General features: G+C 43.7%; 1 protein-coding gene across 1 annotated transcript; it reads right to left on the minus strand.

Annotated features, from left to right (window-relative positions):
• Positions 1 to 2,320: 2,320 nt before the first annotated feature.
• Positions 2,321 to 3,256, minus strand: LOC134981307 (olfactory receptor-like protein OLF3). Its single transcript, XM_063948650.1, has one exon. It carries the CDS (start codon positions 3,251 to 3,253, stop codon positions 2,321 to 2,323), a length of 933 nt encoding a protein of 310 aa, XP_063804720.1. The 5' UTR covers positions 3,254 to 3,256.
• Between the last annotated feature and the right edge of the window lie 8,627 nt (positions 3,257 to 11,883).

Here is an 11,883-nt window from a genome sequence, read left to right on the forward strand (position 1 = left end):
TATGCAACTATTAAATACCAGTCCAATTCTAGAACAGAGCCATTTAACTAATCAGAACAAACCAATTTATGAGCAAAACCAGTGGATGTGTCTAGAGCAGACATATGTCTAATAAAGAGGGGAAATGAATGGTGTGGGGCTGGGAGAGATCCTGATTTTCAGAGGGTTGCCCTATGGTGGTCTGCTGGAAGGTTCAATTTGTGAGAAAGTTATCTGCCTTTGTCATGGTTTCTGAGTGAGGCCTGTCTGCCTCCGATGTCAACCATAAGGCTGATGGGAAAGCTCTGTATATATTTGTATCCATTGTCTAATGGTGAGCAAGTCACATTCCTGAGGACACATCATTATTGTGGATGGGGCCAATTGTTGATGAAACAGAGCTTGCACTTTATGCCCTTTGAACAATACTAAGGGGGAATTCCTGTTTTCAGCAATCATTGAAAATTAATTTTCAGTGGGAGAAGTTTCAGGCCTTTGTCTTGCAAGGGTTGAGTACAGGAAGTCGTGACAATTTCACCAGACACTATGTCAACCTCAGTAAGCCGGCGCTGGGACCCCAACATGGCTGAAATGCTACTTTTACCTGTGTGGTTGTTCTAACTTTAAATATGAATGTAAGCGAGGGTTCTGCATCTTTGGCTTTGGGACAGAGGGCTCTCTGCACTCTTTGGATTTGTTGAGCTGTTAGGCTTGGCACTAATGGCATACACGCTCTGGTCAAATATGATTCAATGTTGCTTGGATCAAATCATTCCAGGGAGTTGCAAATGCACAAGTTCTTCCTCTACTTTGTCTCTTAAAACATTGCTCTCTTTGAAAGCAGTCCATATTGTGTGGTGCTTCGCTCTGCAGCTTGATGGTGGTTTCCAGTTTAGGTATTATTTAGTCTTTGTAGGTGGGGTTGTAGAGAAAATCGCTTTCCACATCCAGAGCAGCCATGTGGGCCAAAGGAGGTGACTTTCCCTGTCTAGTAAAGTATTGAGTAATTTCACCAGTGGATGCTTTGTGACCCTAGCCAGCTGAGTTATGTGTTATGGGTTGTCTGTAGTGTTACAATAGTCTTGTTTGGAGAAACCTTGTTGGGTGAAGGCAAATGGTACAGTACTTGGCAAATAAGATAAATAAGGGGGAAAAGGGAAAAGTGGATTAATAAAATACTGAACTGTAGTAAATTGCTTCCAGATAACAGCTAGTAGAGCTGGATTATTTATTGCATTGCAAGGATTCCAGACCACCTGTGGGTCTTTAGAATGTGTCAGTAGGAATGATTACCCCTGTTCATCAGCAAAAGAATCATGGGTCCTTGTGGACTGAATTGGCTCAGTTGTTCTAGGGCAGAGGTTCTCAAACTCAGTCCTCAGGACCCCACACAGTGCATGTTTTGCAGGTAACCCAGCAGGTGCACAGGTGTATTAATTACTCACTGACACATTTTAAAAGGCCCACAGGTGCAGCTAATTATTTCACTTGTGATTCTGTGAGGAGACCTGCAAAACATGCACTGTGTGGGGTCCTGAGGACCGAGTTTGAGAACCTATGTTCTAGGGCATTGGTGGTCAATAGTGATTAAAGCAACAAGCACTACACTGGATTCAAAAACACTATAGCTGAGAGTAGTATGGGTACATGCACTGCAAGACCTAGTTAGATGATGCCAGCATAGTCTCACAGGTTAGGTAAAGATTTCAGTACCAGCTGACTTAAGAAAGTATAAATGAAAAATAAAAAGAAAGATAAGAATGTTCGGTGCCTGGGCAGAGTAAATATGACAAAGGGTATGCAGGATAGGTGACACCGCCCCCCCCCCCCCCCATAAACATGGTGCTAAAGGTCTTAAACATGCAGATGTACAGTATGTGGGACAGGTGATAAGTGTAGTCCCTGACAGAGTCACTGTGTATTTAGCTTGTCACTCAGATCTCTTGCTTTCAGAGCAGATAGACTGTGGGTCACAGTGAAAGTCCAGGAAATAGCAAGTTGGTCTCTGGGATGGCAATTGGAGAGTGGTGGCTCAATCAGGATTACAGCACATGGTAAAGGAGTTGCTTGGACCTAAATGAGCTCCAATTTCCTGTGGCAGGCATACATAACCTAGAGAAAGACTGGTTACTTGAGGACCTGGATGCTGGGTCACACTAAGCTGAATGCTCTGTGGAAAGTTCTGAGAGTAGAAGCTCGGTGGAAAACAGTTTAAAATGTTCCCCCAGTGCTCCCAGTGTCAGGATGCATGAAATCATTGGCAGGAATGTGAGCAGATGCAGCACAGTTATCCATTGGAACTGCAGAAGCCATGGAGACAAGTGTCCACCTAGTATCACAGTCAAGCCATGATCCCAGTGAGTGTCTTTTTAATGGTACCTTTAACTTCCTTATTCCTAATGCTGTAGATGATGGGATTTAACATTGGAGTCACTGCTGTGTACAAAATGGACACGGTTTTGTCTGTCTCTGGAGAACGACTAGATCGAGGCCGCATATACATGAACATAATGGGCCCATAGTATAGGACCACCACAGTGAGGTGGGAGGCACATGTGTTGAAAGCTTTATGCCTTCCCTGTGAGGAATGAATCTTTAAGATGGTGGAGATAATATGAATGTATGAAATTAAAGTCAAGATAAAAGAAGACAATGCGATGATCCCAGTTGAGATATACATTGCTATTTCGTTGGGCCAAGTATCTTTGCAGGACAATCGAAAGAAAGGAGGCATCTCACAGAAGAAGTGGTTGACATGATGAGACCTGCAGAATGGCAGTTGAAAGGTGATGACCACAAAGATAGCTGAGTTAATGAATCCAATGCTCCATGATGCAGCAGCTAAGAAGAAGCACAACTTCTTGCTCATAATGGTGTTGTAGTGCAACGGCTTACAGATCGCAGCAAATCTATCATAGGCCATAACTGCCAGTATTACACACTCCGTGGCTCCCAAAGCCAAATGAAAATACATCTGTGTTGCGCATCCTAGTAGGGAAATGCTCTTGTCCTTGGCTAGAGTGTTTGTAAGGATTTTTGGAATTATGGTGGAACAGAAGCAGATATCAATAAATGAGAGGTTTGTGAGGAAAAAGTACATGGGGGTCTGTAGGTTCAAATTAATTCTCACCAGAATGAGCAGTATCAGATTTCCTGACAACGTGGTCATATACATCCCCAAGAACAGGAGAAAACCGATTATCTGGAGGTACAGAACATCTGACAGACCGAGAAGTATGAATCTTTCTGAAATTGTTTGATTGGAGTCTTCCATAAGATTCAAACAGTGACTGGTAGGAATAAAACATTGAACAATTAAAACCTATGTAGTATCTATAGGAGGATGAGCTACCCCTCTTCCAAACATAAAAGACCTGATTTTGAATCGGACAGTTGCAAAGTGGCTGTATTTGCAAAAATCAATGGAAGCCATATTTATTACCCCATGCTAATGCGAGATACCGTACAACTAATGTGGTGATCCATGTGTTTTCAAGTAGAAAGCCTCGCCGGCCAAGTGATACATCTGTCATTGTTAGTATCTGCACCTGATCCCTTGCATGTTGGCCCAGTTTCAGCCATTTTAATACAAAGTGAGATCCAGCAGAGATCCATCTCACTTAAAATCGTTTGTAAATGTATGCAATAATAGATAAGCTCACTTCCGATCATGTGCTGTATGGTAAAATTTCTCTGAGATCTGTATGACTTAAGGGCCCCATACACTAGAATGATAATGCCCGATTTCATCCAATTTCGGGTATTCGGACCGATATATCGGGTGAAATCGGGCATTTTGGAGGTGTTTCTGATCCGATCCGATGTGCGTTCCCGTGAGCATCAGATCGGATCCTCCAGATTGAACTCGTGATATGTCGGACCCTGCATGCATGGCTGGGATCGCCCAAGATATATTGTATGAAAAAGGACAGCATACAATGTATCTTGGGTGATCCTGCCGCCCGGGAGGCTGCCAGGGTGATCGCCTGCGACATGTCAGATGGACATGTCGCAGTAGTGTATGGGGCCCTTTGGAATCAGCTCCCAGAGCCTGGTGCAAAGTTCGATGTAAAGTTAGATGCAACCACAACTTGGCCGCATATGACATGCTCCCATATCTTGGCTACAGTTGGCGTGATCCCACAACTTGGCCACAGATGGTGTGCTCCCAGAACGTGGATGCAGATGATGTGCTCCTACATCTTGACTGCAGCTGGCATGCTCCCATAACTTGGCCACAGTTGGCATGCTCTTACAACTTGGCCACAGTTGGCATGCTCTTACAACTTGGCCACAGATGGCATGCTCTTACAACTTGGCCACAGATGGCATGCTCTTACAACTTGGCGACAGATGGCATGCTCTTACATCGTGGCCACAGTTGGCATGCTCTTACAACTTGGCCACAGTTGGCATGCTCTTACAACTTGGCGACAGATGGCATGCTCTTACATCGTGGCCACAGTTGGCATGCTCTTACAACTTGACCACAGTTGGCATGCTCTTACAACTTGGCCACAGTTGGCATGCTCTTACAACTTGACCACAGATGGCATGCTCTTACAACTTGGATGCACTTGGTCATGGCTTCAGTAACTTGGCCGCAGATGCATGCTCCCACAACTTGGCCCCAGATGGTGTGGTCCCACAACTTGGCCACAGATGGCATGGTCCCACAACTTGGCCACAGATGGCATGCTCCCAAGCAGCAAAGATGAGCAAGGACTCATCTGTAACTTTTTATTTATATATCTAATTCTCTGTATCAACACTATTAGACTTTATGAAGGAGTGGACTTGTGAGCCTCATGTCTATATTCTACTCACTATATTACTATGTGACTGTGGCCCCCAATAATTAAGCATTCAAATCGCAACGAGCTGCAGTGCTGGATACATAACTACCGGAGAAACTGAGCATTGATCCAGTGTGGGGACAGCAGTTGATAAAAGCAGTTGTCCCTGCGTTTCCTATCACAGATAGATACGCCAGTAGTTAGTAGCTGTATAACTTTACACTGCCGGATATGGCCCATCAGCTTTAGTGCAGGTGTGTGATTCAAGTTCACATATGTGTACGGAGTGGACTGGTTTGTATAGCATAAGTCAGTATGCTAAACATCTCCATATCACAAACGGTGCATTTTTGACACTCAAAATATTTTTTTCAAAAACAGCGGGGTAGAATTAATTGTACATAAGCTAGTGGCTGTCATCCATGAAAGTAAAAATAAATTTATTTTTTCACTTTATAAAGAACTTCATTCTTTTATTCGAAGAGAAATTCATGGACAAAGAAAATAATCTATTACAGCTTTCAATCGTTACATTGAACTGCCACCTGCAACTGTAATAACCTTATTAATGGGCTGATTTCAAGAATTTAAGGTCATTTATGAGTTAATCAGTGTAAATTTATAAGCTGGCAACTCGTTTTTGATGTGAGGGCTGTAGAAATCATAAATCCTCTTTCCACCTGTATTTGCAATATGAATGAGAGCCTAGACCATGGGTCTTCAACCTATGGTCCTCCAGCTGCTGTGGAACTACACATCCCAGCATGTCCTGCCTCCGTTTTAGCATGCCTTAATAACGAAACTGTGGCAGGGCATGCTGGGATGTGTAGTTCCACAGCAGCTGGAGGGCCGCAGGTTGAAGACCCATGGTCTAAACCATAAGTTCTCATACTCGGTCCTCAGGACCCCCAAACAGTCTATGTTTTCCAGGTCTCCTCACAGAATTACAAGTCAGATAATTAGCTCCACCTGTGGGTCTTTTAAAACGTGTCAGTGAGTAATGAGTACACCTGTGCACCTGCTGGGTGACCTGGGAAACATGAATTGTCCAGGGTGCTGAGGAGTGAGTTTGAGAACCCCTGGCCTAGACACACAAGGGAGGTCCTTTCTGCCAGAGAGCATGCAGAGTTCTCTATAAGGCATTACATTACCGTGGACTTCAATGGGCTGTGGTGTGTTACCTAAATTTTCTCAAAATTGTCTCATAAGCTGCAAACTTGATCATCTCCTTCAGGTCTGTTGTTCTTTTCAGATCATTTTCTTTCTTTTTTTTGGGTAAATAATTTGTCTGTGTTGTTATAGATACATCACACTTACAGTTGGATACAGGGTTGCTTACATTGATCTCATTAGTTTGTGACTATCTACTCGTGAGTAGATTACAACTTATGCTTTTTTCTAGATACATGAACTAATCTTATACATTCATTTTATCTTTTATTTATATGGCGTTACAAGGGATCCGCAGCGCCCATTACACAGTACATAAATAAATGAGCAACACAGGAAAAAAGCGCTTACAGTTTGAGACAATATAAGGCAAGTACAAGGTATATACAGGGGGATCCGGTCTCTAGGTTGACAGTAACTAGGTCGACAATGTTTAGGTTGACCACTATTGGTCGACGGTTACTAGGTCGACAGACAGGGTTTCAAGGTCGACAGGGTCTCTAGGTTGATATGTTTCAAGGTCGACAGGTCAAAAGGTTAACATGAGGTTTTCATTTTTTCTTTTTTTTAACTTTTTCATACTTAACGATCCACGCGGACTACGATTGGGAATATTAACCTGCTCGATGCGACGGGACACGGTGCAATAATTGGGGTTCCCAGTCCCTGTACGGAGAAAACGACACCGAAAAATCATTAAAAACTCATGTCGACCTTTTGACCTAGACCATGTCGACCTAGAGACCCTGTCGACCTAGCATCCCTGTCGACCTAGTTACTGTCGACCTATAGTGGTCAACCCAAACATGGTTGTCAAAGTCAGAAAAATGTCTCTATGCACGTTGCCATATTTGCACCGCACACTGGTCCGCGCTGCGCATGCGTACGCTCTCCCGTGAAGGCGCATACCCGCAATAGCGTGCACTCGCAGGCACGGTATGCGTATTTACGGTAGAGTTTATGTAGTCGTAGCGTGCGACTCATTCGTTACAAATGTTCACAATTAATGTAGTTTGTAGATCATGGTCACCTTGATAGATTCTGAAAGCTTGGTTAAAATAGAAGGTCCCTGGTTAAAGGAATCCCTCTTTGTATTGTACGAAGGGTCTGACAGGAATCATACAGCAGTGTTTGGTACCCATCGGAAGAGTATTTAATTAGTAATATTCCGGTGTTGGTTTGGAGCGTATTAATCGCTCGTGCGAATAGTTATGGACATAAGAAGTTTATGTCCATTTCTATTATTTACACATACTCAGGTATGCGGCGGGAAACCCAGTTTCCCACCCACCTGAGCTGTTGGAAATCGTCACAGCCCACCTGTATGAATCACCCTATGACCTTTTGTTATGATGCAGGGCCGAATTCCTTCGGCCAATGGACAATGGGATTGTAGGACCATGAGATTGCATTGTGTGTGGGGCATAAATAGGCAGGCCGACCACATCCAGCTCTCACTCTCTCATCAACGGTTATCTGCTGATAGCCGGGAGCTGGATATCGAGGCGCAGGCGATCATACCCTTTGTGCGTAAGTTTCTCTCCGTAATCATTGTCTTTCTGTGAGCCAATTTCTCTCATCTCTCTCTCTCTCTCTCTCTCTCTCTGTTCTGTTCTCTCATATCTCCCCTAGACTAGGCTAGTATTGTATTGTATTAGATAGTATTGTATTGTATTGCATTTAGGTCAGTGTAGTATTGTCTTTTTGTATTTATTGTTTAGTTCTGTGGTTAGGAAGTCTTTGTTATATTGTAGTGTATCATTTGTACTGTTATCCCCTTTTACAAAATATTAGATATAATACAGTTAATAGGCTTTGGAACCTAAACCAGTATCAGTGTATTTTCTATAGTGTTAAGTGTTCACTTGAGCGTCGGTGACGCTCAAGCAGCTTTGTAGTTAGTCAGGTTACACAAGGTTGCACTTACACCCTGTACTCACATTAAGGTATTCTGTGTATTTCATTGGTATAAGGTTTATACATAAAGGTATAGCGTTGTGAGCGTCAGCGCCGCTGGTGACCTCCTCGTGGTCTCGAGCGTATGCTACGCCATAGCGAATCATTACTCTAGTCATAACCAATAACGTGTCCTGTGATCACTGGGCCGTGAGCGAACGTGACGCTTGAGCGTCTCGCCTACGGCTGAGCGATTGTTACGCAACTAGCGTACCATTACGGTACTTCTTAAGCAAACAGCGTACAGTGTTCTTAGACTTCATAAAGGGTTGTTTATACGACAAAGGAATTTAGTATTGTCAATTGGGGACTCGTCCTATCCTTCTCATATCTGCACTAGGTAGATCAGCAGACATTATCCCCCAGCAAAGGGTGGGAGGTTGTCTCCCAGTGCTGACGGGATAAGCGTCTGCTTCGCTTAGATAAAGAGTGCTGAAGGAATCCGGGAACCGGAAGTAAGAACAAAACGCTTGTGTCTTTTAAAACTGTTTATTTCTCTTCTGTCTTGCGTATACACGCACGCATACATTTATCTGCATTTCTTTTTCAATTTCGTATATCACTATTCCTGTTTGCCAAAATTTTTATAGTTGATAGAAAGTGCTAAAAAGAGATTTGCTGTTATTTCATAGTAAAGGTAATAGTTAAAGTATAGAACAACACACGATTTGTCTAGGAGACAAGGCAGTCAGTGTGGATTGCGGTAGATGATCAGGGATCATTTACATTGATAAAAGTATATATTGTGTTACGGTGGATCTTTGCATTGCGTACACGTGTCGCTAACAAAGACTAGCGTACGCAATCCAAAAGGCAGACGCACGCAGCGTTCATTACGCAACGTAGCGTCCGGTTACGCCCACGTAGCTCAAGTCACGAAAAGTTGAATTAGCGCAAAGGCGATAAGTAACGCACAGCGGTAGATAACGCGAAGCGGTAAATAACGCAAATCTATTTTTGGAAAAATCTGAAATTTAGTTTAACAGATCCTGCTCCTAATTGGTAACACTGTTGGACTGAAGACAATTTCTGCGCAGAAATAGATATAGAAACAAAAGTGTACATGTGTTGAGTGAGTGTGTTTTTATACATAAGTTTATACAACTTTAAGGTGGAACCAAAAGGAAAGTCGGGTACTCGTCAAGGGACATACGTGTAAGTGACATATACGGTGGCTAGGGAGGCATCCCTGGTTAAAATAATATTTGAGCATTAGAGTATAGCGGACCATAAGGTAACAAGACCAGGAGGTCATAAGGTAACAAGACCAGGAGGTCATAAGGTAACAAGACCAGGAGGTCGTAAGGTAAAAGGTCCGCTATAAAAGTCCAGTGGCACAACGCCTGGGGTGTTGGTGCAGAACCCATATAGGCCATACAAGCTCTTGCTGAAGGAATCGCGGCCGGAAACATCGATTCCATTGATCTTTCAGTACATAACAAGTAGTGCTTGTGTACTGAACGATTGGACCGCACGTAATTGTGTGCAGTAGTTAGTAATCTGACCTAATACCATTAGAGTAAAGTGGTCACAAACGCTATTTGTACATTCTGACGTGATTTGTGTAATTTTTTATTTTTGGAAGGGAAGTTCGCTGGTCACTCAGGAACTATCTAACAACCCCACCTTTACTGGAAAGAGTAAGTGTCCTGCGGGTAACCCTCATATGTTCCAGTAAACTGAAGGTTCCATAGGGGCCCTGTATCGAGTACGCCAGCACCACGTCGGTGTGATCAGGTCGTATTGGTCGAGGTGGGCGAGTGAGTGGGGTACTCGGTAAACCACCACCGCCGGCCTACTGTGGAGTAATTTGGTTGTCTGAAAAGGCTTGCTGAAAACCTTGATACAGAGATCCAAGGAGGACTAAGCAACACCTGCAGACTATGGGGGCCAGTTGCTCAGGTAGGGGGCGATCAACCCTGGTTCAGGTTGATTCTGTGAACCGACCAGTTGGGTCGGCACGATATGTAATGTGTGAAAAATATGGAAGTCACACCGAATCTTTATGTGATGAATGGGAGAGAATGACTGTACAAGACAGGGACAAATTCCCAAGAATAGGTAGCTTTAGTCCAGAAGTGTTACAAAATTTAAGGAGGAGGATATGTCTCGTAAAATCAGCAAAGAGACGAATTCAACATCATGATTATTTACAGTTATGGCACCAGGAAGGTGAGATACAGAGAGGTTTGGCTCTGGCGGCAGGATCTGGGGCAGTCAGGAAGCTGATAGCCACAGCTCCTCCTCCACCATACATTGCAGGAGAGAAGTTGATTGCGGAGAGAAACGCACTGGGTTGTAAAACACAAACTCTTAGTAACCCTGTAAATGTTAATAATGTTAACCAAATAACTCATGCAAGTATTAACCCGTGCAAGATGTACCCTGTTTTGAACCTTCCTCAGGAGTGTGATCAAGAAGACGATTCAGCAACAATTTCAGCTCTCTCTCTTGCAGCCACCATAGCAGAGACCACAGTAGGCACAGCGACACCCACAAGATTAGTGAAAGCCCCTAGCGGAGGGATAGGTGAGGTCGTGTCAACGGGTAAGTACGGCACCATGCACTACACTGAAACAATTGTACCACAACAAGCTGTAGAATCTACACAGGAAGAGGCTGTTAGAATTGCTCCTGTAAGGGTAATAGCAGTTCCCAATGGAAAAACAGATGTGTCTGGAGCCACTCCCATAAGGAACATTGCCATGTACACTCCATTTTCCAGAATGGAATTAAGAACAATAGTGTCCGAATTTCCTGACCCCAGAAAGGACTTAGTTGCTAGCCAAAAATACATCAGGGATCTAGGTAACACTGTAGAACCCAACAACAAGGATTGGCAGATACTGCTAAGAGCTTGTTTACCTTCCAATGTTGACGCAACTCAATTTTTAGCTGACTGTGCATTGGATAAAGATGTACCGCTTACAGACGTGTACAACAAGGATAATGTAAAAAGGATAAATTTACAGCTAAAGGAGTATTTCCCTGCCGTTGTTAAATGGAATAAAATATTTTCCATTAAGCAAAAGGAGTCCGAAACGGCAACAGAATATTTTCACCGGGCACTATTAGAAATGGCAAAGTACACTGGTATAGAAGACATTAAGACCAACCCAAACCATCGAGAAGTAGCAGTATCTGTACTGATGGATGGTTTGAAAGAAACATTAAAAGCTAGGGTACAGACCACGCAGCCATGTTGGCGAGGTCTGTCAGTGTCCACATTGAGAGAGGCTGCTATTGATCACGACAGAAATATCACTAGGCACAGGGAATCGCAAAGTGATAAGTTGATGTCCGTAAGTATACAGGCGCTGACCACAAGGCAGCCTGCGTATGTACCACCGAATCCTGTGGGTAAGGCAAGTGTAATAACATGTTTTTCTTGTAACAGACCGGGACACTTTGCACGAGAATGTAGAACAAAGAATGTACAAAGATCTTTTCAACCCCCTAGACAACAACACAACACACGACATTGGGAGCAGGGTCCACAGAGGCGGAGTTTTGAGCCACATACAGGGGAAACAAAAAGATATCCCCCGAACAGAGATTGGCATGCCTCTGGTAGTTCCCAGCTAACCCCCTCACAAGTAGTCGCTGCCAACGGGATTCAGGGAGGTCAGCATACCCAATAGGGGTGTGGCCATACCTGTAATCTGCACCCAGTCAAGTTGATTGCTAGTCTTGGAAGCGAACCAGAAATTGCAATCAATGTAGCTGGTAAAACTTTAAACTTTCTTGTAGACACAGGGGCGGCCAAGTCAGTGATAAATTCGACAGTGGGCATGAGAACCACTGGTAGGACAATTCCAGCCATGGGAGTAACAGGAGTAGTCCAGCACTACCCTGTTAGCAAACCAGCCGAGATTACAATAGGGCCTTTGCATACCAAGCATTCCTTTTTGCTGGCTGCATCGGCACCAACTAATCTCCTGGGTAGAGACTTACTATGTAAAATGGGTTGCGTCATTTATTG

This window comes from Pseudophryne corroboree, chromosome 12 (genome assembly GCF_028390025.1).
Source record: "Pseudophryne corroboree isolate aPseCor3 chromosome 12, aPseCor3.hap2, whole genome shotgun sequence".
NCBI lineage: Eukaryota > Metazoa > Chordata > Amphibia > Anura > Myobatrachidae > Pseudophryne > Pseudophryne corroboree.